The sequence below is a fragment of the Tricharina praecox genome, assembly GCF_024521635.1.
Source record: "Tricharina praecox strain CBS 144465 chromosome Unknown BZA05scaffold_3, whole genome shotgun sequence".
In the NCBI taxonomy this organism is placed as follows: Eukaryota; Fungi; Ascomycota; class Pezizomycetes; order Pezizales; family Pyronemataceae; genus Tricharina; species Tricharina praecox.
This window is the reverse complement of record NW_026250405.1, coordinates 746587-773069: the sequence shown is the minus strand read 5'-3', so window position 1 is coordinate 773069 and position 26483 is coordinate 746587. Positions and strand designations below refer to the sequence as shown.

The 26483-nt window shown below is 54.0% G+C and overlaps 7 protein-coding genes and 2 non-coding genes across 9 annotated transcripts; 4 read left to right on the top strand and 5 right to left on the bottom strand.

The window, feature by feature from the left end:
- Positions 1 to 423: 423 nt before the first annotated feature.
- On the bottom strand, positions 424 to 1469 carry BZA05DRAFT_441618 (uncharacterized protein; the record flags this gene model as incomplete). Its single annotated transcript, XM_051486683.1, has 4 exons — positions 424 to 557; positions 615 to 724; positions 789 to 1141; positions 1197 to 1469. The coding sequence occupies 4 exons, from the start codon at positions 1467 to 1469 to the stop codon at positions 424 to 426; spliced, it is 870 nt and encodes a 289-aa protein (XP_051342955.1).
- Positions 1470 to 4188: 2719 nt separating this feature from the next.
- BZA05DRAFT_415697 (uncharacterized protein) lies at positions 4189 to 4998 on the top strand (the record flags this gene model as incomplete). The annotated part of the gene is made up of 1 exon (XM_051485330.1): positions 4189 to 4998. One exon carries the CDS (start codon positions 4189 to 4191, stop codon positions 4996 to 4998), a length of 810 nt encoding a protein of 269 aa, XP_051342954.1.
- Positions 4957 to 6693, top strand: BZA05DRAFT_386910 (glycoprotease family-domain-containing protein). The gene is made up of 3 exons (XM_051482522.1): positions 4957 to 5037; positions 5173 to 5310; positions 5361 to 6693. The coding sequence occupies exons 2-3, from the start codon at positions 5231 to 5233 to the stop codon at positions 6580 to 6582; spliced, it is 1302 nt and encodes a 433-aa protein (XP_051342953.1). The 5' UTR covers positions 4957 to 5037; positions 5173 to 5230; the 3' UTR covers positions 6583 to 6693.
- A 1520-nt stretch (positions 6694 to 8213) lies between these two features.
- On the bottom strand, positions 8214 to 8285 carry BZA05DRAFT_t36. The gene has a single exon. It is a non-coding gene; the product is annotated as a tRNA-Arg (tRNA).
- Positions 8286 to 9121: 836 nt separating this feature from the next.
- On the bottom strand, positions 9122 to 9193 carry BZA05DRAFT_t35. Its single transcript has one exon. It is a non-coding gene; the product is annotated as a tRNA-Arg (tRNA).
- A 6244-nt stretch (positions 9194 to 15437) lies between these two features.
- BZA05DRAFT_441615 (glycosyl transferase family 41-domain-containing protein) lies at positions 15438 to 20326 on the top strand (the record flags this gene model as incomplete). The annotated part of the gene is made up of 5 exons (XM_051486682.1): positions 15438 to 16883; positions 16936 to 16997; positions 17057 to 19424; positions 19485 to 19619; positions 19670 to 20326. The coding sequence occupies 5 exons, from the start codon at positions 15438 to 15440 to the stop codon at positions 20324 to 20326; spliced, it is 4668 nt and encodes a 1555-aa protein (XP_051342952.1).
- Positions 20327 to 21123: 797 nt separating this feature from the next.
- On the top strand, positions 21124 to 22269 carry BZA05DRAFT_386900 (putative ureidoglycolate hydrolase). The gene has a single exon (XM_051482521.1). The coding sequence runs from the start codon at positions 21221 to 21223 to the stop codon at positions 21974 to 21976; it is 756 nt and encodes a 251-aa protein (XP_051342951.1). The 5' UTR covers positions 21124 to 21220; the 3' UTR covers positions 21977 to 22269.
- Positions 22270 to 23135: 866 nt separating this feature from the next.
- Positions 23136 to 23942, bottom strand: BZA05DRAFT_423991 (uncharacterized protein; the record flags this gene model as incomplete). Its single annotated transcript, XM_051485891.1, has 2 exons — positions 23136 to 23861; positions 23919 to 23942. 2 exons carry the CDS (start codon positions 23940 to 23942, stop codon positions 23136 to 23138), a joined length of 750 nt encoding a protein of 249 aa, XP_051342950.1.
- Positions 23943 to 24224: 282 nt separating this feature from the next.
- Positions 24225 to 25529, bottom strand: BZA05DRAFT_163532 (uncharacterized protein). Its single transcript, XM_051479113.1, has one exon. The coding sequence runs from the start codon at positions 25171 to 25173 to the stop codon at positions 24508 to 24510; it is 666 nt and encodes a 221-aa protein (XP_051342949.1). The 5' UTR covers positions 25174 to 25529; the 3' UTR covers positions 24225 to 24507.
- Between the last annotated feature and the right edge of the window lie 954 nt (positions 25530 to 26483).

Here is a 26483-nt window from a genome sequence, read left to right as displayed (position 1 = left end):
CACTCCTCCTATGTTATCTGATCACCATATAGATCTATCCTGTATGTAAGTTCACAACGAGGGCCCTATGCACTGGTACGTACTACATACCGGCCGAGATCCAGATGACTCGATCCACTCAATCGGTAGAAAGTATGTAAAGCTTCCTAGGCACTGAATGTAACCCTTCCATGTCTCTTATTTACAGCACTCTTCTCTATCTCCCCCTCTCTCTCTCTCTATATATATATATATATATATCTCTACCATCTCGCAGGATTACAACTACCGCTCTTTATAAGCCCACCTGGTTTGGACGAAGAAAAAGAAACCCATACACCAAAACAAGTACGCCTTCCAAACCGTCCATAAAAAATGAGTGTGTCGAAGCAAATGTCCCCCAGAATCCCGCTGCGTAAGTATCGTATCCCATCGTAGCACTGTTCACAGAAAGAGCAAAGCCGCCGCCGCTGCTGTTGCTGCCACAGCGACTCCGGCGACATGGTCTCGGGGAGAACGTGATGATGCCGCAGAGTCCACCGTGATCACCGAGGTGTTCGCGAAGCCCGGACCGCAAGCTACACATTGTCAGCTGGGTGCATCGATAGTTAGAGCGTAAGATGGAGGCAACGAACCCATATTCAACTGTTCCGATGCCGGAATATACGTCTGGCTGACCGGCTGGGTTGTGTTTCCCGCCGATGCACCAAAGATCTTCATCGTTTCGGCTAGACACTCGGAGCATCTGCATTTCGTCAGTGACTGACGACTCCGTTTACACCTCACTCCCTCATCCGGAGATAACTCACGTTGGCCGGGCACCACCGGGTAATCTGGTCCCAAGCGGCAGCGAGTAGATAAACAGATCCTCGGGACTCGACGTGTTCGTGACAGCATCCACAAAACAGTAGTCCCCATCCTTAGCCTTCAGGCAGCCCGCTGAATACAGTGGTCTGTACGCTACCAGTGCGGTGAAGACGTTCACAACCACCGGGTTTCCCTTGTTGAAATCGTCTTTGCAAAAGCTCTCTTTGCGCAGTTGGCCACCATAGGTTTCCATCACCGCGGTACATGCATTGAGATCCACGTTGCAGACTCGGTCCATGAGTGCGGTTGTGGCGAAAGCGCCCTTTGACATGATGTCGAAGAAACCGAGAGAATCCTATAGGATTTAGTTATGGGAAAGACACGAAAAGCCGTGAGGTGGGAGGACATACCCGTAGGAGACCGGAGAGCGGTATGCAGCCCTGGAAATTGGGATCCGAAAGGACATATGTGAGGAATTCCGCGCAATCGGCCGTCATATTGAGTGGAGTGAGTGAGATACTGTCGAAAGGTACCGGAATCTCAGTTGGACCGGCGGCATCGGTTACAACTGCAGTGGAAATTTCAGTGGTCGTGGTGTCAGCCTTGGTTGTGGAGCCAGCCGTAGTCGTGGGGATAGCCGTAGTCGTGGTCGAGATGATGCTGGTGCGTCCACTCAGACTCATGTCTGTACTCGTCTTCGTCGGTGTCGTTGTAGTTGTCGTAGTGACGGTGGTCGTCGTCGAGAACGGGAGATCGACGGATGTGTGGTGCAGGGTATCTGCTCGTCGAACCAACCGTTCGACTTTGAGATGTGCCCGGGTGTCCGCATCTCTCCACCGCCCGAGACCAATTTCCGCCTCGCCCGTCCCATCCCCTGCCACGACGCCCAGAACAAAGGTCGCCAAAACCACCAGCACCAGATAAAGGCGAAGAGTGGACGTTAAAGAGTGTCGTATAGGTCGAAATGAATGTTTTGCTGTTGCTTCCCGTCGCCGTCGTCGATGCGCATGCTCCTCAATATCGCGACATCCTCCACGGTTCCCACAGTTCCGGGCTATCATCGTCCACGAGGGGGGGGGGCAGTGTTATGGTCGCCGAGTCGACGTCCACTGCATGATCCAAGCGAAGGCCGTCGAAGTGATGCCACAGAATAGTTAACAGCACACGCAGTGGGGCAGCAACAGCGATATCGTAGAGTAAGGCGGCGAGGGCAGGTTGACGGAAACACAAGGAAAAGGGCGTGGGAACACTGGGATAATAAAGACTGACACCCAACAATGTACGCAGTTAATTAAGACCCCCTATAGACATCAGACTCCTACAGCGCGGCGCACCCCCCACAGCGGTTCGGTTCTTGCACATGTTGTATACGGGTATTACCGACCAGGAAGGTGCCCAGATTCAGGAGCCTGAGAGACCACCAACAGGGGTTATGGTGTCCGCACTGCGCAGCCCGAAAATAATAAAGTTGACAGAGATGGATGATGGATACCGATCGCCGTTACAAATCCGAATTGGACCGTTTTCAAACGGCTTTTTGCTCAGTGGACCAGCGCCACAGTTCCAACTGCGCAGGTAATTATCCTCGCGCTGAAGCCTGAGGGGAAGAGAAGTGCTGTTCTCGCCTCATCGTGCGACTCTATGCCAGGTACGACTCCATCCATCCCTTAGGCGCGTGCGCCATGTTTGCTACGCCTCCTGAGCCGTAACTATCCCCGAAAGGAGGACTGAAACCGCCAGCGACAGAAGAGATCGAAAGCCACAGCCGCCAAGTCCGTGCGCCGGAGCAGCTTGTCACTCGACCTATCAGAGAGTTCACTTGTTACCGTACTCGGTTTGCGTCGCCGCGGCCTTTTCGTCTGGACCTCCGTTTACCCACTCAGGCACGAATACCTGTGATCGGGATAACTACATACGGCGGTGGTAGGGGGCGGATCTGAAGCGAGAGCTGCACCAGGACACATGGGAAGCGATTTCCAGGAAATTCCGATGGCCGTAGACAGAGAAGGAAGCTGCAGCACATCCCGATGGAGCCACGCGGCTTTCGACATTCGGTATGCGGAATAGTTAAACCTGAATATTGTGTTACTCCAAAATTAGAACCGAAGTCCCACGGCTGAACAGTGAAGGTCAAGGAGCCTCGGAAGAAGTCCCTTCTGAAGAAAGTGTTTCCCCGCTTCAAGCGTATGGATCTTGTCGTTGTCAGCACAGGGCAAAAATAGGGACCTGCTCAACGTGATCTTCTCACATGACTATTGACGCGGCCTGCAACACCTAGGCTAATTGAAACCAGTGCAGTAAGCTCGTGGACCGACGACGGCAGGTATGCTGATTGTGCGGAATGTTGCTGCCTCGTATATACATAGCTCTTTGTCTTCACAGTATGTGCCTAAACATCTCCGTGTACGAGCTTTGATCCCCATCGCACCCTATCTCTCTGCTCGTTGGTTGTTGGCCTGCTGGCATTAAACCTGATATCAGCAACGACACATTATCAAAATATACGCTGGATATCCAAAAAGCGGGGCGCCGACGACGGGACGCGTCACGAGAGCTAGGTGCGATGGATGGTTCTTCGTCCTCTCGCAAGTTGAGTATCATTTCCCAGCTTTTCCCTGGAGCTGTCGCCGATTGATATATCCCGAGTGCTGCGAACCTATCGGCACACAATCCGAATGGCATTCCTCACAAGCGCGCACTCGGGCACTCAATCTGTCACCTCCGGCCCATGACTAGAAGTAACTAACGTCGCTTTCCGACAACCGGGCGATCGCTAATAAATTCCCACCTTCGTTTGTGGCACGGAACGGTCAGAAGCTTCTATTCGAAACGGCGCCAAGGTGTGGGATTTCCAAGGAGCTGGACCGCGGATGGGGATACATAAAACACGGATACGCGCCAGTTTGAATGTTCTGTTGTAGCGAAGTTAAGTTCCTTGAGATCCGGCGATTCGGCCCCCAAAGCTGGCGACTAAGTGGGGGGAGGGTGATAAGGTGGCGTATCCCCAAGTGCGCCCTATCTTGAGAGCTGTGGGGAATGTATGTAGATGTCTCGTGTGAGTACTCTGGGTTGTTTCGCTGATGGTGATCTTCCCCGCCGTCAGTCATCCGAGTCATCTGTCAATTGGCGCTGAGAGTCCATATCCGATTTATCCCGATCAACATTTGTGGTTCCTGCTTGAATGCACGAGTAGTATCTACCCAGGCATGTAGGTTACTGTGATGCAATCCATGCAGCCAGGATGATCGTCATCGGACATAGAATAACCTCGCCTATGTAGTTTGTGGATGCACACTGCACAGCGACCGTGTCAAAGGATGCAAGCGAAACGCGAGGTACCTTATCATGAACCCACGCCGAGTCCAGCGCCTTAGTCCAACGATCCTGCGGTCGGTCTTGAGAATGTCCACGTCGTCGTTTGAACCGTATCGGCCCCATTCCGTCCGTACGGCCACACACGCACGTTCGCCAGCGCTCCTCCCGGCAACGATAACAGCCATCCACACGCCAACTCCACATCTGCGTCAGATAACCCTCGCACTCGCGTCTCCACTCGTTTTCAAGCCCGGCCAGTGGATCGATCTGCACCTGCCGTCTATCCGACAACCAGGCGGCTTCACGATCATCACTCCTCCTTCACGCGAATCCACCTCGTTTGAGCTGTCAATCGGCCACGCGCCGCAAAATACCGCTGCGGCGTGGCTATGGCGCGAGCCCGCGGAGACACTGAGACAAGAGGTTGAAGTGCGGGTCGGCGGCGAGTTCGTGTTCCCGCCGGCTGGAGTACGGCGGGAGGATGTCGAACGGGTGGTCTTTGTGGCTGGCGGAGTAGGCGTCAATCCATTCCTGTCGATGATAGCGTGGGTTAGGGGCAAGGAGGCGCCGAAGGAGTGGGAAAACGTTGAGATGAAGTTTCTATGGAGTGGGAGAAAGGGACAGTGGGCGTATCTGGACAGGATTGAACGGGCGTGTGGGAGGGAGAGTGTGGAACTGTTCGAGACCGGTGAAGTTGTGGGAGAAACGACGGATTTGAAGGGATGGGAGGTGAATACGAGGAGACTGAATGTGAAAGATCTAGAGAGGGCAGTGGACGGCAAGAAGGTCCTGGCGTTTGTCTGTGGGCCGAAGGGGTTCACCGACTTCTGTGTTGACGCTCTGGTGCGAGACGTAGCTGTTCAGAAGGAGAGGGTGTTTTGCGAGAAGTGGTGGTAGTGGTAGTCGTTGGAAATAGGGGGCAATAGATCTTGAGCTGTGAGTACCATTTTCTACAAACGGCCGCATGCGTGGTGATCAAAAACAGAACCAAAACGATGGCTTTGTTCCTGTAGAACTGCTCTGCTGTCGTGTTACGCGAGTGACCATACATGACCGTACTAACTACGTCAGCGGCTCCGATGCAAACATTTTCTGCAGGTCGAATTCCTAGTTTAACGCGCCCCTCCCAATGCTTCTCCGACTTCCCCTCCGCGGGACACAATGCCTTTCCCGGCGGCGTTTCACGACACTTGCGATCGAATCCTCCTGGTTGGTCTCCCTTCTCTTACCGACGATTGACCGGCTAACCCTCCCCAAAGCGATGACACCTCCGTGGCAATCCTACACACACCCCACCATTCGTCGACACAGGCCAGTCTCTGCTTCCATGAGACGATCACGTCAGCCAACCGGGCCACCGGCGGAATCCATCCGATTCTCTCTCTGACCTCGCACCGGCGGCACCTCGCCGCGCTCGTCCAACGCGCCGTATCCGCGCTCCCGGCCGGCGTCGACAAACCGGACCTGATCGCCGTCACGCGCGGCCCCGGAATGGTTTCCTCGCTGGCGGTAGGTTTGGACATGGCGAAGGGACTCGCCGTGGCCTGGGGCCGGCCGCTGATCGGCGTTAACCACATGCTAGCGCACGCGCTTACGCCACGGTTGATCGAGCGGCTGGGAGAGGGAAGCGGTGCGGAGTTTCCGTTCTTGACGCTGCTGGTGAGCGGCGGACATACGATGCTGTTGCACTCGCACGCGTTGACGGAACATACCGTCATCGCGGGGAGTATAGATATCGCCGTCGGGGATATGGTGGATAAAGTTGCCAGGCGCATACTGCCGCCTGATGTGCTGGAGATGCAGGGTGAGGCCGTGGCTTATGGCAAGGTGCTAGAGGAGTTTTGTTTTCCACGAGGAGAGGAGGATTGGCGTTACTCCCCGCCGGGGACTACGGAGAGAAAGGCGGAGAATAGAACGAAGCACGAAAGATGGGGGGGTTGGAAGATGGTTCCACCACTACAGTTGCACCCACGGCCGGATGCGTTCTCGTTTTCGGGATTAGGAAGCGCACTCGAGAGGTATATAGATGCAAACCCAGCGATTGAAGTGGAGGAGACGAAGGAGTTGGGGAGAGAGGCAATGATGATGGCGTTCGAACATGTTGCTGATAGGGCCGTGGCAACGCTCAAGTCACCGCAGGCCGAGGGAATAAAGAGTTTGGTCATAAGTGGTGGGGTTGCGAGCAACCGCTTCTTGAGATACTTAATCAGGAGGTATCTGGATCAGGCTGGATTCGAGCATGTGCAGCTGGTGTGTCCGCCAGTGAAGTATTGCACTGACAATGCGGCCATGATTGCGTGGGCGGGATTGGAGTTGTGGAAGGCTGGGTGGCACACTGATTTGGGGGTGTTGCCGATTCGGAGGTGGAGTCTGGATAATTCTGTTGAGTGTGAAGATCCGGGCGAAAGGGGTCCCGAGCAGAAGGGCGGTGTTTTGGGTGTGTCCGGGTGGATGAAGAGAGATCTCACTGATTTCCAGTAGTGGAGAGGTTTGCACATATACCTAGAATAGATAGAACCTGCATCATATCTACATACAAAGGGTTAGAAGAGGGCTATGTAGTGCCGAATGAATACAGAAAAATCATATGGGAAACCTCCCGCTCGCACAATATACAGGATGTATAATTTTCCCATCGCTGCGGTCAGTACTCCAGATGCTCATCTATCACTCGCCCTTGTACATGCCTCAAAGATGTATGGTTCAAAGAAGTCGGGGAGAACTTGCCAGATGGCTCTTTGAAGTTGGATAGAACCCCAAATTCTCATTCATCTTCTTTTTCGCCGATCCTTTACTGGACCACGTTATCTTCTCTCTTTCTCTTCCTCTCTCTCTCTCTTTCTCTCCACCAACCAACACACACACACAATCTCTCTCTCCCTCCGCAAGCCTACAAACACTATCTCTTCTCCACAAACCTTACATCCGACCGACAAACCGTCACGATGCCTCACGCAGCCAAACTTTCGGATGGCGAGGAAGCCTCCGCGAATTCTGTCGCGATCCCGTCTCGTGCGAAGTCTTCGAGGCATTCGCGGGGTTCCTATATACCGGAACCTAGACGTTTCCTCAAGACGCCGCCAATCAGCTCCTGTTGCACGCGGAGCTAGCCATGTTTGCGGACAAGATGCGCGTGGCCGAGCTCAAGGACGCTGCAACGAGGAACCTACCTTCAGCGCTTCGCCGCCATGCCTGGGGAGCTGATTGGGAGGACGAGATTGTTTCGCTGTTGGCCTGGGTCTACGGGATGACCGAAGACGAGTACGCCGATGGAGAAGCGTGGCCAAGCCGCAAGGCCAGTCTCCGGGACATTTTCACGGTGAACTGCGCCATGAACATGGCTGCATTGTTGAAATGCACCGTCAAGAGGTTTGGGGAGTTGGCGCACACTCTTCTGTTGTGGTAGGCGAAAATGCTTCGTGAAGATGACTTAGATGCCGAGTGAGCTGAAACGAAAACCCCCGGTGTGCGTTATACTGATTTTGTGGCTACATGGGTAAATGGGTGGTGATCGAGGGAAACCACCTCACCTTTTTTTTTCTCTTTCAGTTCCATAGTTCGTCTATATATCATTTTGTTATTTTCCTTTTCATTGACTTTATTGGTTCATATTTCATCTGCTGATTCCTTGGGCTACTGTGCTCGTTAGTATCTTACCTACATGACTTCCATTGTTGGCGTTTCTAATTCTTCCTCCAATATCTATTTGGTATTTTGTTGCGGCCCAAAAGAATGATTAAATAGATAGAAAATTTACATACAAATGTCGGTGGCATGAGTACTTTTTCCCATCGAACACCATTCTATTCGAGGGTTCCAATCTCGCGCCTATATAATGAGTCTACTTCACCCACTTCCTCTTCAAGCACCGGTACACGAGTATTTATTGTATCGGCATGCATCATATGATCAAAAAGAGATGTCTTTCCTTGAGCAACCCACGCCTGAGGAACGAACCCCTATGTATGCGTATATGTAGTTCTTGTCACTCGATGGGTACAGAAGAACCAGTCCCACCAAACAAAACGAATCTTCCGATCCGCCAGCAGACTGCGAGACTCAAACCCGCCCTTCCCGGGGATACAAAAGAAAAACAAAAGAATAGATTGAAGTGACCACGGCAGGGATCGAACCTGCAATCTCTTGATTCGTAGTCAAGCGCCTTGCCATTGGGCCACGCGGCCAGTTATATGTGTCCTGTCACTCGGTGACAGCTGTGGCACAGTCTGACTCAACTCAACTCGCAATTTACTCGGGCAGCCTCCGTCACCAGGTCGGCGGAAGGGTAGGTTCGGCATAGATGAAACGGATCAGTCTCGGCACGCTCCGTGTGATCCAGAAAGTCGGACCGCCAGCCAGCCAGCCATAAGGACTCGGTCTGGGTGCTTGAAAGTTGAAACTCACCGGCTTTCGACCTTTCTCTCCATGGAGACGGCCGCTAACAGATGAGCAAACGCACTGTATACCGGTATCTGTCGCGGGATGCTGTCGATGTCCATAGTCCTTTCCAAGTTCCTGTCATAGTGTCAACGGTGGAGATGTACCACATGCGTCGGGTACAACCCGAAGGAGTAGTGGCGGAGCTGTGATTGTTGTCGGCGAGAGGAGGGGATGGAGTCGTCAAAGACGCAAGCGAAAGGCTCGAGGGAAGTGGAAGTATGATACAGTATGAACAGTATGTCAAGCACTGTCAACTCTCGTAAATTGAGTTCTGTTGGTCCTACGCACATGTATCTAGACCCACATAGTTTGTTGACGGCATCTTATGGTAGTCTTTTCGATGGCAGTTCACCTCGCTCGTCTCATCCCACCCTCATCAGACCTTCGTCTCAGCGATAGATACTGGTGCTGTTGGCGGTTGACGATTTCCGTCATCCTGAAGCATAACAGCAAACCGGACACCATATTTATGCACAACGCATAACCATCACCAACACCAGCACTAACTGGTAACCTCAGGCGCCAGCGCCTCCCTACAGCCGCGCAAAAAGAAGGATAAAAGAGGAAAAAAAGAATGAAGTGACCACGGCAGGGATCGAACCTGCAATCTCTTGATTCGTAGTCAAGCGCCTTGCCATTGGGCCACGCGGCCAGTTATATGTATTTCATCACAGGTAATGCTTGTTGAGCTTAATTTTGAATGAGAATAAGGCAATCTACCCGCGCATAGTAGTACGGTGTCATGTTCCAGCACTCGGCAGCACACATTCCACTCCCGCTATTACGCTATATATCGAACGTCAAGATCCAGAGAGAGATTCTTCCTACCTACCCGCACATATGCTAGCCGAGCCAACCGTGCTATGTACATGATACATAATCACTCGTCTCCTTGCGCATACCCACCTAGATAGTTCGAGCCACACCGCAATCAAACAGGCCGCGCGGCCAAAAAAAACCTCCCGGAATTAAACTCTTCCTGCTAATGGGGGTTGGCTATCATACCGTCAACTCTACTACCCGGCATAACCGTCTTGCCTCCTCTGGGTCCTTGCTGATGACTCGGATCGAAGGAACAATCTACTATATGTATGTGCGGTGCGGTATCAGGCCGCCCTGGTGTGGCGTTGCTGCCACCACCCCGGAGCGTGGGGTGCTGCTGCTCGCCCTGGATCCAGGGATGTTGGGTGTAAGACGATGTCTGCCTGCTCACGGACCGTCACTCGCATTGCTTCCCTACCTTAAGTGTGGCTTACATTTGAAGACACGGGCACCGTTAAACTCTAGCGCATCCAGCAGCAATAATACAAAAGTTCCATCGGCAGAACAGTATCCGATCCGGCTTCCGTGCCTGTAGAGTGGTTTCAACTTTCGGCGCCGTCACTGGCCGGCCAAGAGCGGAGATCAGTTCTCAAGACGGCCTGGTCGGCGGTCGCTACTAGCCACTGTAATATAGCTATATTAACGTATTATATATAACCTTGGCGGCCGGCCGGCATAGGGCGAGTGACTTTCCATGGTCACAGACGTGACGTTGGGGCCCTGCTAGATCAGGGAACTTGTAGTTGCGTAGTAGAGATTATTCCTTCCTGTAGTTGGAGGGAGCGGATGGGTAGTTGAGGTATGTAGAAATTGCTAGGTACTTCGTCGACACCACCGAGTGAGCGCCGGCGGGTGAGTCAGCAAGGATCCAGCAACGAATCCATGGACCATGGATAATTGCCGGCAGAGAGTCCGAGCCTTAAAGCTACCCACTTAGCAATTGTGATCGTTCGATCTGGAGAGGTGGGTAGGTAGGATCAGCACCTAACTAATAAACACCCGGAGGCTAGATATGTAGATCCCGAGTTAGGCTTCCAAACTCCGGAAAACTCCTGCCCCGGCCCCCGATGCATTCGAACAGAACTTCTGTGAAGTTCTGGCGTCTGGACTCCGGAGACGCCTACACAACGAAACTGACTGTTCTTACTTTTTCTTTCTCTTTCGTTCGAGGATTCGTATGAAATGCTTCCATGGAGTCATGGTGCCGCTAGTGGTCCAAAAATAATTACGGGAGCTGGGCTGCTGGGGATGGGGACCTGGCAGTGGGGCATCGATTGAGCCGGGGAAGACCCTGCTCCTCCCACTGCTTCCAGTGCCCAGTGTCAAGTTCCCAGTGCCCACCCACCTTATGCCTTCCGCATGCCTTGAACCACGGTTTGAACTTTGAGGTGAAGGGAAACATTACATACGACCGGCTCGAACTCTCCTCCGACAAGAGTTACCTACATATGGTGGACGGCGCGCGCACTGGACAGTAGGTAAGTCATCTTTGCATCCGGCTAATACCGTAGGTATCCCTTCATCCCATCCATCGTGTACCATGTAGAGTACTCTACATTGGTAGACCTGAGTGGCGGGAGGCTCGAGAAATCTGTACATACCGTATCTCTCAACGCATAGGGCCGCCCAACGGCGTACACATAGCAGTTAGCCTCTTCGTGTGGGGGGGCGCAACGACCACAACTATTAACTGCTATATAGTAGCACAATATCGGCGCTCTAGAGGAGAATCTCGGTACAGATACAACTCGGAAGGTGACTCAAGTTGCGTCCGAGAGATGTATGGGCAGGCGCATCTGCCCAGTGCCAGCAGATAGAGTGATTGAGCCAAGACCCGCCCACGCCGATGCCCACGCCGTTCGCTTTGTACTGGGTATATTGTACCTGCGGCCTTCCTCCGTGGCCGTTGACGGCAGTTGCATACATAGAGTACAAAGACCGTTGCAATCGGGACTTGGGAGCGAGCTGGTGTAATCACAGCCTAGATATGCAGATATACAGATATGCATGCATAGCGGCTAAGATCACACGCAAGACGGGTATGTACTAGATAGTAGTGAAGAGTGGCGATGGATACAAGTTATCATGGTTGGTATCTTGGTATCATAGGTTCGGTGAAGCCGCCGACTCGGAGCTGTTTGTTTGAAGGGCCGTATTCTATTCTTCAGCGCCGATCTTGTCGGGGTTTAGTGCTTATCGAACGCGCCACATCCGCCGATTCCTAGGCTGAGGGAGGGAGAACAGCGCAGCGTTTGAGGCCATAAACGTACCGTATATGATATGATATGGCCGACCGACTGTCATCAAATGATGAACGAAGTTGATGATCGCCTTCCGTGCACGTTCAAAGTCTTGTGTTGGGTGTTGGCCCTCAGTGGGGGGACCAACCGAATCCTGTAGATAGACACCCCGCACCGCCAATCACCAGTGTCAACCGCCTCCGACCATCCTCGTCCGCTCATCCCAGTCCAGTGCTTGGGGTTGCGCCACAACGCCCGCATACCATGCATATCCCATCTGACTCCGCTTGCTCTGGCGGGCTCTGGCGGGCTCTGGCGGGCTCTGGCGGGCTCTGGCGGGCTCTGGCGGGCTCTCTATGGACGGAGTCACGGAGGTGCTGCAACGTTCAGTGCAACAGTGCAACAGCTTCAGCCTTCGGCATGGTGAGCTGCTGTATCCGGGCTGGGGTAGGCAGAAGAGGGCATAGTACGGTAGAGGAAGTAGGCATCTGAAAGAGCTGCCGAGTGCGCCAGGTATTGTGATGTATGTATGTACGGTACTCTAGAGTAGATACACATGATACGTACTCTAAACGTATTCGTCGGAGTACGGCGTGGAACTGGAGAGATCGGCACTTGTACATGAATGATGATGATCACGATGATGATGATGATGATGATGATGATGAGTACAGTATAACTAGTGCCGTATGTACACGAAGCTTTCCGGGCCGGCCGGCATAGTATCTAGAGTATATGAAGATTGTCGCGGAAAGACACGAATGCATCGGGCCCGTTGTTTGTTGCAGCCGCCTGCCTACGGGGGGTTCGAGTAGGTATCACCACTGGCCGCAGCAGGCCGGCAGCAGCCAAGACTCGAAATGGAAGGGAGGAGGAAAGTGCAACAGAGGCACATATAAGAGTAGAGTATGTAGAGTACATACTTGCCTGTTGCTAGTACAGCCCGTTGGGCGGGGACTTGCCTCTCCGGACGGCAGGCTGCATTGAGAGCAGTGCAACAGCGAACATGCCAGGGCTGTGGAAGAAGAAGGGCGGAGACAACCGCAATCGCCGGCTTCGGCAGCCCAGGGTTGAGCTTGAACTTCGCACTGTGGAGTGCGGTAGATGCCTTAGGTAAGTAAGTCGGTATGCAGAGTACTTGGCTGTGATGCCCGAAGCGCCAACGGAGAGATCTCACTCCACCGCCGCTGATCAGTGACCACTGCACTCCGCGAACATCAACGCTGGTCCGGCCCTTCACCCCTCCCCTCCTGTCGGACTATGGACCGTCAATGCTTGTCTGACTTCTCCGCCGACAGTACTAGTCCGCGTGTAGAGTACATACGTTGAAATCTTTGGGCAATGGAGCGTGAAGAAGAAGACGACATCATCCACTCACAAACAACCAGACCATCTGCTTCTATATCTCCATGCGACGATGCCCCATCATCGACTGTGTTTGAGTGCTCTCCCCGCTGCGGCGTTGCTGGCTTCGAGTCACTCTCTTGTCATCCATCCATAGCGCACAACACAAACGGAACGTCTTCCAGCAGGCCTGCATGGGGCGAAAGCCTTTCCTTCCTTGCACCTCCCGGCGGGACTTGCATTATTGGTAGCTCGACGCTCACACACGCAAGCGCTAGACACTCCTTTCTGCTTTCAGCCCTCAGGCGGACTTGGCCCTGACCCGGACTTGGCCCTCACTTGGCCCTCACTTGGCCCTCATACGGACTTGGCCCCCTCCCCCCCACATCCACACGCTGCGGCCATACATACAAGAGGATGCAACTGAGCGATCGTCTGCGTACTGAAATTTCTTTTCCTTTTCCTCCATCTCCCAGTACGGCACATACGGCCACTGCCATCGGCTGCGGGCACGTTGTTTGTCTGTGAGTGTGCTTTTGTGCTTGTTGTGTGTTTTGTGCTTGTTGTGCTCGTTGATGCTCTGACGATATCGGTATTGATGCGGTGCCGATGACTGATGGGCACCTATGGATGCTGCTGCTGCTGCTGCTCTTCTTCTTCTTCTCTTCGCGTCTGCTTCTGCTTCTGCGTCTGCTTCTGCTTCGTCTTCTTGGCCCGCGTCTCCATCCCCGCCCCCGTCCCTGTCCTCATCCTCGTCCCCGCCATCATCACCGTCATCCTTATTGTCCTTATCCCGAGACTCCGCCCCCCGCTCGCTTCTCACTTGATTCGCAGGCAGCGCAGCGCAGCAGCAGTGCAGCAGTGCAGCCGTACAACATCGTATCGTTCGCGGTTGCGTCCTAGCTAGCCTGGACTCGGATTCGTGAGGGTTGGCAGCCAGCATCGTCCGTTTTTCAAAGCGAGCCTGGGCTGAAATCCATCCACCCACCCACCTCCACCCCCTCTGCCCCGTAAACGCGACCGAGATCGGCAGTCAACCTAGCAGCACTCCTGGCCTGCCTATGTATTGATCCCTGCCGTGTCAGGCGGGACACCAGAACTTTTCTAACAGCGCCGCGCCCCTCGCTCCCAGATCAGCTTCCCTGCTTTTTACTCTAGCTCGCGCGCCGCAGACATAGAGTAGGTACGTCAAACTGGAAGACCAAAAAGAAGAAAGCTTCCGATCCTCAACTACCTTCTCCCCCTCCTCCACACTCAGAAGGAAGAAAAACTACCTATACCTGCCCCCCCAGACCCGACGCCCTCGCTCGCTCGCTCGCTCTCGATCACATATCGAGGTCACTCTCTCTTCCTCGACGAATTATCCCAATTACTAGCGGTTGCGGCTTCCAACAGCGTCGACGGGAAGGAATCCGGTGCGAATCAGCAGGAAAAAGAGAGAGAGAAAGATAACGTGGGAAAAACGGAATAGAAGAGTAAGGAAAGAGAGAAAGGAAGCACCGGAACGGAACGAAAGGCAGGATCTAAGGAAGAGACACAGAGAGACAGAGACAGAGAGACACGCAAGGGATCTGTCATCTACCGCTTTCTGGAAATCGGCCACGAGCAGACGGCAACGCGGCTAGACACAGCGGGAAGTGGTGCGGTGGTGCGTACGGTACTTGAGTTGTCCGTGTCCTCGGCCCAACCAGCGACAACGCCCGCCAGCAATAGCGCGGGAGCAGGAAAGGCCAAGGGAGAGGGGAGGTGGAGACTGAAGAAAGGAAGGAAGGAAAGAAGGGAAACGAGCATATCTGGATTCATTCAAGAAGACGTCTTCAGGGTGGGCTGGCCCGCTGAACCGCTCGTGCTCTCGCTTTCGATCCAACACCCCCGTGCACCTCTTAACGCGCCCTCGAGCATCGTCATTCCGCGAAACCCTGGCCCTTAATTCCTCGCCACCGAACGCACACGTTTCAACGACGCCCCAACCAGGAACCTTTGCTGTTGGAAACGGGCCAGACTACGGTAATCCTAATCTTGTTGGAAGCTATGCAGAAATTGAAGCTGCCAACCGAACCTTGAGAACTTGGACTGATGCATGTGACACCACAGCGCCGAATGTGAATGTCTTGAAATCTGCCATTCGCACCTTTATTATTACAATTTCTTCCTCTCTCTCTACCATCCATTCACGAACATCGTCGTCCACGGCCGTTTTTCCCACATACACCACCGCGCGTTGGCTTTCAAGGGCAGTTGGTGATCGTCATTCCCGAAATGATGATGCCTTATCCATTGAGGCAGCAGCAGGAGCTGCCGGCCGTTCAGACAGGTGCACCGCAGCTCATCTACAACTCCCTTCCCAATACACCAATATACGGGAATTCGCCGTATCCACTTGACCAACAGATTCCACATAGGCAGGGCCTTACGCATTCGAACCGACCATTGTTTCGAAATCACTCCACCTCATCACTGGTACCGACTCAGCACTCGTTACACGAAAACATGCTCCGACGGAAAACGCCCTCCGGAACGTTACCGGCAGCATACGATGGGGTGGACTATGTGTCGCGCCCGACCAAGCAGATTCTTGTGCCATATCATGGGGAGGAGTCTCAACCTGGGAATCATGGAGGTCAGGGGATGCGCCAGGGGATGGGTCAGGGGATGAACTGGGCGGACAAAACGATGGGGCAGGCTTCGAATCCTCTACACCAAACAGGGATGGATATGGGCAACGGGAATGCGGGTATGTTCTCCAACGAATGGCCGTCACAGCACAATGGACAGATTTCGTTGGACGACAATCTGGATCCGTATGTGCGGCAGCTACTCCTACAGCAACAGCAGCAGCAACAGACGGTTCCGCCTTTTCCCGATTCTTTGTGGATGAACAGTCAGTTCTCAGGATTCCAGCCAATGTACAACCCGATACAACCACCTACGGCCTCGTGCGATGAGGTGAATGCGTTCATCATGGGGGGAAACTATATTCCTCACGACCAGATTTGGTATGGTCAGCAGCAGCAGCCGGCCTGGGGAAATGGCCAGACAACCCCGACGGCACAACTCCCGCAAGCGGTGGACAACATGAACCTCAACGCGCAATACGACAGCAGTGCTGGCATTTTGAATTCTTCCTCCAACACCTGGTTGGATCAGTTTTCGCCAGCCCCGGTTTCGGCATCCCAGGGATTTTATCCTGCACCACTATCGCACGAATCACACCTTCACTCCGCTGCCCTGGATCACTTTCCTACAAGACTGCCACAACGTAACACCATACCCGGTCCGAGCCGTGAGAAAGTCGCGGCATGGGCGCACAAGGCATATGTGGATCTGTTAGCTTCCATCCATTCCCAACAACGCCAAGCCGATCAAGGACACCCGGCCGCCTCCGTAGCAAAGAACGGGATGTATCCGCGGCCGCCGAGATTGAGTGGCTTGAGAAGCTCTTCGAGGCCTCGTATTCAGTCAAGCGTCAGCTCACCGCGGTACACTAACCAAGTCAATGTCGATGGCACCGACCGACGGAAGAGATTGCGGGCGAGCATCGGAGGCAACGCCGGTTATCCAAACATTGGAACTTCGTCGTCGCATTCCGTCCCCATGGGCAGCGCATATCCTTTCTCGAACCATAATGTTCTTCAAGCGCATCACGGAAATGCCCAGATCAAGGGATCTGCCGAACAGTTCCATGTTTCAGGGGCAAGAAAATATGCCGCCGCTTGCTCTCGCACGGGTCATGAACGCAGATTGTCTAACGGGATTTCGAATAGCTCACCACTTGCGATGAATAGCTCTGGCAGTAGTCCGGTTTCACTCGGAGGTGTGAATGTCTCAAGTGCCTCAACACAAGCAGTCGCAGCATCGGAGGCGATCGAGAAGATGTGCGGCGATTCGGACTGGAATTGGGTTGATGGAATGTTACTGGCCGGCTGCTTAGCATATGTGCGGCTTTCTCGTCCTTCCGGTCTCGGCTGTTGCTAACGTTAGAGTTTAGGGTCTGGGCGACTTGAATCGAGCGCTAGCGTGGTATCGCCGTGTGTTGGACGTCGACGAGGGGTAGGTTTTCTATTGGTGCGATCCTGTATCGAATTTTTGGGTTCTGACCATCCGAGTAGACACGTTGAGGCATTGTCGAACTGCGCGGCTACTTTACTTTCCCTCTATCGGAAGGATGAGGCGGAACGGTATTGGCGGCGAGCCATTGAGAAACAGCCCAGTTTCTTCCAGGCGGTCGAACACCTGGTGGGGCTTCTGTGCGGGGACCATCGCGCAAAAGACGCCGTCGAAATCATAAATTACGTCGAGATGGCGCTTCGCAGGCCGGACCATCCGACGGAACGAAACCTGAGTTTGAGCAGCAGCTCCAGCGACGGTTCGGTGGCTGCCGTAGCTCCGGACATGAAGTTTGACTACGAAGATATGGACCATGAGTACATCTTTGGTGGTAAGCGGCAGGAGGTCACAAGGACCGCTCCTTGCACAAACGGTTTCATGATCCCCGGTTCCGACAATGGTCGAATTATAGCTCTCATCCATGCCAAGGGGAATATGCTCTACACGTTGGGCGACAACGTTGGTGCTGCCAAAGCGTTCGAGGACGCTGTTCTTCTGTCGGCTGGGATTCAGAGTGGTGGCATTCAATCCCTCATCAACAAGATCCTTGTGGTCCTCAAGGCAGCAACCGAACGTGTCAATCTATCCGAACTTTCGCCTAACCCGCCACAAACGCCCGTGTTATTACCACCGGATAAGGCGATACAGACCGCCAGGCTTGTTTTCCCTCCCGATGGCAGCCTACCGGGCCTGCGAGATATCTCCAACACTGCGGCGTTGAAGGCGGCCATTTCGACCACCAGTAACTCACTGCTGTCACTCGCGAAGATTTTCCAGGATGGGATGTCGTCAGGTGGGGCAACAGCTGGGCGGCCGGGTGCTAATGTTAAGGACATTCTCGCTCTTTACTATCTTTCGCTTTCGCTCCACGCAAGCCCCTCGACCGCCAACAATGTGGGCATCCTCCTCGCCAGTCTACAACAGGGTTCTTCAGCCCCAGTGTTGCCAGGTAAAAACCCCCATGGTGGACACAGCAATGGTGTCGGGTTGGCTCTCCTGTATTACTATTATGGACTCAACCTGGATAATCGGCACGCGCATCTGTATACCAACTTGGGGAGCTTGCTCAAGGACATCAACCATCTACCGACAGCCATCAAGATGTACGAGCAAGCTGTTGCTTGCGATCCTTCATTTGATATCGCTCTGGCAAACCTTGCAAACGCTGTCAAGGATCAAGGACGCATCAAGGAGGCCATTGAGTACTACCGTCGGGCCGTCAAGGCAAACCCGGACTTTGCAGAGGCTGTGTGTGGGCTGGCGACCGCCCTCAATAGTGTTTGCGATTGGAAGGGAAGAGGCGGAGTGGTCAGGGATGGAGGGAATAGGGACAGGTGGCATGTCGACGACGGCGGAATGTTGAGGGACGCCAAGGCGGTGGGAGCAGTCAGCAGCGGGTGGATGGACAGAGTTGTGGGGATTGTCGAGAAGCAGTTGCTCCAGGGAGAATCGTGGGGGAAAAATTCTCTGCCTGGAGACATGCTCAGTCACTTCGTTAGGGACATCGCATATGCCGAGCATGGGTATCTGGATGATAACAGGAACACGTCGCTGCAAAGGATTGTGGCAGGGTGGGCTGGCCGAGCGTATGAAGGCGCGAAGGTCATCCGGTTGATCGAGCGGGCTAGTCGGCAGGCCGTGTGGAGATGGTACCAGGACAAGTACGTGAAAGGCATCAACAAGCCTCGCACAGCATATCGCCGGCCAATGGTTCCCCCGACGTTGACCACGCCGAGTGCTCCGACGGTGCTGCCGTTCCATACTTTCACCTGTCCGCTATCGGCAAAGGAGGTCAGGCTCATATCCGAGCGGAACGGACTCAGAATATCTTGCTCGACATTACGGTCGGCCTGGCTGGCACCACACATCTACCCCCCGCCCGCGCCTCCAGCGCCGTATCTACGTGTGGGATATGTGTCTTCGGACTTCAACAACCACCCTCTTGCTCACCTCATGCAGTCGGTATTCGGTCTGCACGACCAGACCCGTGTCAAGGCGTATTGCTATGCCACTTCTGTGAGCGACAATTCCGAGCATCGGAAACAGATCGAGGCCGAGTCCCCCGTGTTTTACGACGCACACACATGGGGACCTGATCGCCTGGTTCAAAAGATCGTGGAGGACGGCATACATATCCTGATCAATCTCAACGGGTTCACACGAGGTGCCCGCAACGAGGTGTTTGCTGCTAGGCCGGCGCCGATACAAATGGGATTCATGGGATTCGCGGGCACACTCGGCGCGGAATGGTGCGACTACTTGTACGCCGACACGACGGCTGTACCACCCGGGATGCTGCGGAAGAGCAGGCGGAACGTGGACGTCGACGATGCTATCCAGGGCATCAGCGAGGACGCGGATAACGACTGGGTATACTCCGAGAATATTATATTCGCTCGCTACACGTTTTTCTGTTGCGATCATCGACAGAGTGCTCCGGATTCGCAGTTGCAACGGCTTGGCTGGGATGATGAAGTCAAGAGGCGGTGGAAGATGAGGAAAGATATTTTTCCACAGCTCGAGGATGATCGGATCATCCTGGGGAACTTCAACCAGCTGTACAAGGTAAGTCTCCATTCCTGTCACTCGGTATGGATTGTATTAATATGTTGTAGGTCGAGCCAACAACGTTCCGGACCTGGTTGCGTATTCTGGCGGCGGTTCCGAAGGCCGTGTTATGGCTGCTTCGCTTTCCGGACATCGGCGAAGCCAATCTTCTCTCCTTGGCCGAGTCATGGGCATCCAAAGAGGTTGCGTCACGAATCATATTCACCGATGTCGCGCCGAAACCTCTGCACATCTCGCGTGCGCAGGTGTGCGACCTCTTCCTGGACACGCCGGAATGTAATGCGCACACCACAGCCGCCGACGTCCTCTGGAGCGGCACGCCTCTACTGACGCTGCCACGGCACAAACACAAGATGTGCTCTCGCATCGCGGCGAGTATTCTCCGAGCCGCAGTGCCGCAAACGGACGAGGGGAGGGCCATCGCAAACGGCTTGGTGGCAACAAGCGAAGACGACTATGAGCGCCGTGCGATCGAGCTGGCGGCGGGAATGGCGTACCGCATCGGCGGCGAGGGGGAATATGCCGGCGAGCTGGGCGATATCCGGAAAGTCCTGTTCACGAACCGATGGACCAGCGAGCTGTTTAATACTAAGCGCTGGGTGAGCGACCTGGAAGACGCGTATGAAGAGGCCTGGAGGAAGTGGGTCAAAGGCGAGGGCGGTGATATTGATCTCAAGGCGTTGAAGCCGGGGGGAAGGTATTGATTGAGCGGGGACTTTCTTTCGTGATTTTAGCGGGCGGAGCGGGGGTTTATCTTTTTGGTTCTTTTGGTTTTTTGGTTTGTTATTTCTCTTTTTTGGGCGGAATGGATAGGCAATATTTTGGCGCTGTGTGTGGTTTTTTTTTTTGGTTTTGGTTTATCTTGTCGTGGCATGTCTTGTTTCTGGGGGTTTTTTGGGGGTTTTTTGGGACTCATGGGGTAGAAATGGGGAGGCTTGTGAGTGAGTGCGGCAAAGGGAGTGCGGGCAAAAGACGGAGTTATGTTTGTTTTTCTTGTCTCCCTTTTGGTTTCCCGACATTTCTGGGGTATTGGAATTTAGGGTATCATCGGTTTTTGATAGACGGCTCGCTACATATACTCTACTATATACCTAAAGTACTTGATGTAATGGAATGAGATGGGGTAGCTTGAGTTGGAGCCTTGGAGTTGAGCCTGAGAGTTGAGTCTTGGAAGTTGAAGTTCGATTCGATTCGCTCACGATGGATGGCTTCGGTGGATGGCGAGAGAGCGCGTTATCACAGCCCTGACTACTATAGTTAGTGTGATGTAGTTAGGTGCCTTAACAAGGAGCTATCCTGTAGAGTACCGGCTGCTAGTGCCTATGCCGATTATCTATCATCACCACGGATATCGATACTCTACACAGATGCATTGATACCGTAGTTACCGTCAACAGGCGAATTCCGAATTCCGAATTCCGAATGCGAAGTCCGGAGCGAGCGCCGAGTGGCCACCTAGAGTAGAGTAAATACCACCGCCGCCACCACCACCACCACCACCACCACCACCACCACCACCACCACCTCTCCTCCTCTCCCCCACACCACAACGCACAAAGACAACAACGCGCAACACTACCGAGAAACAACAAGAGGCAATGGCAATCCTCAAAACTCTCACCGCGCCGCCGTCGCTCCCCGTGCTCCGTCTCGAGCCCTTCACCCCCGCCGCCTTCGCGCCATTCGGCGTGTGTATCGAGACACCTCGCGCCAGCACCTCCCCCACCAACACCTCTTTCCCCCCGGCAATAAACGCGAACCAAGGCACAGCCCTAAAATACCCCCACATCTCTTCCATAGTCCACACCTACCCCCCACCTACCCCCAGCACCCCAGAGGCAACACACAACCTCCACCTCTTCTCGTGCTCTCCACGCGCACTCCCGCCGTCCGGCGAGTTCGCCGTCCGCATCCTCGAGCGCCATCCGTGCACCACGCAGACGTTTATTCCTTTAGCCTTCTCCGACGCAGCCTCCTCCGACACCCCAGAGGCGGAGGCGGCGGCCTATGTAGTAATCGTAGCGCCCACAGCCGCCGATGGCTGGCCCGTTCTCGAGGGGGTGCGGGCGTTCAGGGCGGAAAGAGGGCAGGCGGTGACGTATAGCGCCGGCACGTGGCATGCGCCTATGGTTGTGCTTGGGGGGAGGGTGGATTTCGTGGTTGTTGTTGCGGAGAATGGGACGGCGGTGGATTGTGAGGAGGTGCTGATTGAAGGGGAGGGTGGGGAGGGCAAAGGGAAAGAGGATGGTGGGAGGAACGGGGAAGGTGGGGGGGTGAGGGTGCTGTTAAGGGAGGAGAAGGAGGGGGGGAATTGGGGGCTTTGGGAGAAGGGGAGGGGGAAGGCACGGTTGTAGGTACAGAGCTGTGCCGGTGGTGGTGTTGGTGGACCGGTGTAGATACGGCCAGAATAGTAGACTGCGGAGGACATTGCGGAATAACCATGATCTGATCTGTTGTGCGGTGGGGCAATACCTAGGGGAAGGCGCGGTTGTAGCTATGTAGCTGGCGGCGGCGGGTAGGTTTGTGGACTACCTAGATAGTGTAGATACGGACAGAATAATAGACTGCGGAGGACATTGCGGGATAACCATGATCTGATTTGATTTGAGCTGTTATGCGCCGGGACAATATCGACACCCAAGTATCGATATCCACATACCGCTACCTGTAGTGCATAACGCAGCGCTTTAGTAGCCGCCTCCCGGTGTAAGCCCCTCCCTACTCCCTGCTCGTCGCTCTCGCTCATGGCTCCTGCATCAACTGTTTGATCGCCTCGTTTGTGTTTACTCTACTCTACTCTACCCTACTCTAACAGGTTATGCACGGATCCTACCTACCCTACCCAAGTACCCGTAGGCGCCCACAACCTGGTCCATGCGTTTGTTTGATTGTGGGTAGCATATTGTAGCATGGCATATGGCATCTCCACTCGTTCCCCCGTTCATCTCACAGGTAGGTATCACAGCACCAACATTGTCAACATCACCAACACCAACATTTTCGCGATCGGAGTAGATACTGTTGTAGTAGATCACCAAGAGGCAACTTCAAGAAACCGTCACAATTGCATTCCTCCATTCCTTCCCTGCCCTGCCCTGCCCACCCCACCCCACCCCACCCCTCCTCCCATCCCACCGCCATCCTCCAAGTCGTAGTAGAGTACACACGTAACACAGCCAGCCATACCGTCCTTTTCAAATACCGTTACATAGTAGAAGTGAGCAAAGGTCTAGATAACAAGATTAATCGAATGTAGAGTAAATAATCCAAACAAAACCAAAAAAGCACAATTCCAAACATCCCCATCTGAGGGGAGTCGATGCAACGCTGGAAAACCAAAACGCAAGAAAATGATGAGAAACAAAACCCAGGCCTCCATCCCAACCCAACCCAAAACATAACAAAAAAAAAGGAAAGGGAGAAAATAACAGAACCCGCTCGCTATGATGTGGAAAAACAAAAGGTGCAAAAGGAAGAACACAAAAAAAAAATGAATGCGGCACACCACACGCTCTACTCGCGCCACCCGAGCCCACGGTGAACATCCCACGTCTTCGCGGGCACCACCGAGAAGACGATCTTCTCCTTCTTCAGCCCCCACTGGAGCGGTGCTCTGGGTGCGCGAATACCGACCTTCATCAGGGCGCGCCTAAGCTCAGGATGTCTCCTGACAGCCTCATTGACGACCTTCTTATCGACGCCGTCGAGGCGGTCCTTTATGACGTCCGCATACGTCTCGACGAGGTAGAGGATATCATCGACGTCGCCCTTCTTCCCGCGGGTGGCGGCGGCATTGAGTTTTCCACGGAACAGGTACTCTTCGCTCAGGATCGGCACGTAGCTCGTCCCCATGTGTCGCCCCCGCAGCACGCAGTTCTTGCTCACGGGGAACCGCTCCGCTTGGTGGCCCACGAACATCTCCACCAAAACCATGGGTGCGGGCTTGTCTTCGAGTTCGGACTCGGTGCTCGTGCTGCTGATGCTGCTGGCGGAGGAGCCGCTCGAGTACGGGTTGCGGTAGAAATATGCGACGTAGTCTTCCCGGTTCTGCGGGATCTCGAGCCAGCCGTGTCGCTGCGATAGCAGAGATGTGATGGTGGATTTGGTTGCCGACACGAGCACGTCCAGGTCTTTGGTCTCCCGGCTGGGCGATTGTGTTGTCGACAGGATCGCAAAGCCGCCGAAGAAGCCGTGGTGGATGCGGTGGAAGTGGAGGATGCGGGACAGTGCCAGTGCGGCCTACTTGTGTGTTAGCGGGTGTGTGTGCAAGGGCTTGAAGGGGACATGGTGACTTACGTCTGAGAGGTGGATGTGATGCATTTTTTTGTGTGTGTTTTGGATTGAACTTTTATTTTTTGCGGGCGAGTCGAATATGAAAACACCGAACGGGGCCTGGTATCAAAACGGGTATTATAGAGCGTAGCGTGTTGGTTGTTGATGGTATCGAACCAGAACTAGGGATGGAGACGAAGAAACAGACGTTAATGAGAGTCTGGGTAGTAGTAGAAGAAGAGCGATTGTGTTTTGGCGATCCTGCACAGCGGAGGGAGAGGAAGAAGAATGGTATTGGTGGGGAGCGGCGGCGGGGGGAAGGGTTTTGTGTCTTTCTCTTTTTCTTTCGTCAGGTATGTGTGTGTATGAGCGAGCGTATCTCTCGTGATGGCTTAGGAATGGACGATGTGGAAATGCACATCAACTGGGGGAGGAAATAAAATGGAATGTTGAAATGAGCCCGGCTCTGAGTGTACGAAAAAGTCTGTAGCTTCCCGAGCTGAAAGAACGATTGTGCGTAAAGAAAGAAGGCAAGGAAAAAAACAAGACGGAAACGGAAAAGAAAGGAAAGGAAAAAAAGAACTTCGCTGCACAGTGCGGTGGTATGTCTGGCTTATGAGGAGGAGGAAGGAAACATGCAGCAAACAGCGGAGATTAAGCAATATATACAGCCACCCGTCTGCGGCCAATAATCGAGGGGGTGAGGAACATCCAGCATCGAGACGTCGAGCGAGAAGAAAGGGCGGCGAAACCGCCAATGGATCCCAGCATGGGCCGGGTCTGTACCTGCAGGAATCACATCACACCGCCCATCAGTCTGCCGTCCGCGTTCCAGCGTTTCGCCCTGGAGGATGAGGAGGGGGATGGGCATGGGGATGAGGCCAGGAGCTGCCAGCGAGCAGCTGTTGGTTTCGTGTGGCCGGGTTGGGACGCGTTGTGCGGATTCGGTCCCCACACGGGCGTCTGGTTGGCTGGCGCAAGTAAGGCAGGCGGCTATTCGATACCGGGCATCTAATAAAAGCCGTCGTGACTCGTCGAGTCCCGACACCGTTAGGCACCGAAGCCGGAAGCACAGGCCAGCCGTTCTAGCACCTTCTTGGCGATGGATTCCCCACCTTGCAAGTTGCCCTCGTCCTCGCCCTGTCCATGTCTTCAAGACTGCAAGTTCCGATTGACTTATTTTTGGCAGGCATGATCTTCGTTCTGACGTCGCTACTATGGATGTCGCGGACTCGAGGCGACGATTCACGACGACGCTGCTCGCCAAACCGCGTTTCATCGCCGTCGATGCATTGCAAGCAGTATTGCAAGCAGCATTGCGACGGGGGCGTGCATCGATCCGCCGCCTTTTCTGCACGTACTATATGCATGGCGTGTTTTTTACAATTCAACTACCGTACGCACTCTACGCCGTGTCTACGGCGCATACTGGAACTGGCTGCCAGCGGCGATGGCTGCTTGCGGCGCAGATTCGGAGCAGAGAGTGCAAGTCCCAATTGCACTCTGATGAGGCTTTTGTGGCGACGAGGGAATACTTTGCGGTGAGGCTTCTGTGGGCGAGGAGAGAATCCTTCACGGCCGCGCCAACTCCGACCGTCCGAATGGAGATTATGGACGCAACCGGCATTGACCAACGTCAACCTTTCACATCCGTGGAACGAGGAGAAAAAAATCAACAACCCCCTGAGCCATACGCGCGGAGTGTACACGTCCCCACGTGATTCCGACTGCGCCTCATAGATGGCGCCGGCCACCAATAGCACATCTCGCAGGCGTTAAAATCCTGGATTCAAGGGGAGCAGATACCTATGTCTTGCATCCGCTTGCCTGCCTGCCTGCCTGCCTGCTTGCGTGCGTGGCCCCCGGCGGAGGAATCTTGACACATAGTTACAAAAGTAAGGGGATCAAAGTTCGAAACCTCGATTTCCTCTGCGTCTGTGTCTGCAGTATTTACGTACCCACGACGTACGTGCGGAAATGTGGAAATGCACTTTAATGCGATGCCAGCCCCCCTACATACGCCTGACGCGCCGGAATGGCAGAGGCAAAGGCAAAGGCAAAGGCAGCCTTGGGGAGTCGCCTTCGCAATGATATGATCGAGTGAAGTCCTGTCGCTGATCGGACGGTGCTGGTGTGTTCGCTCACTCGTACTGTAACCAACCACCTAACGGGCAGCTCCAAAACTCCAGAATGTGCACGGCGCCACTTCGTGCTGGTCGGTAGCGGGGTCTCCACCCCGGCTGGCCAGAGTGGACGAGAATAGAGTGCGACTATTTGCCATAGTCTAGATAGACTGCATACAAAATAAATTGAAGATCCCTCCCTCTCTCCATCCAGAATGTGCACTCGAGATTCGAGAATATCACTGAGACGCAATCCCGTTTCCCGTTTCGTTCCCGCTACCGGTATTCCACCGGCAACCATTACGACAGGTTGAAGTTCAGCTACGTACCAGTCCATACGTAACGATCATTTCAAAACCCTGTGTATAAATCTCCGTCCATACATCAGGTACATATCCCACATAACGGATCCGGAGATCACGGAACCACGGGAACCACTCAGCGTCCTTGAACAGCCCGCAATACT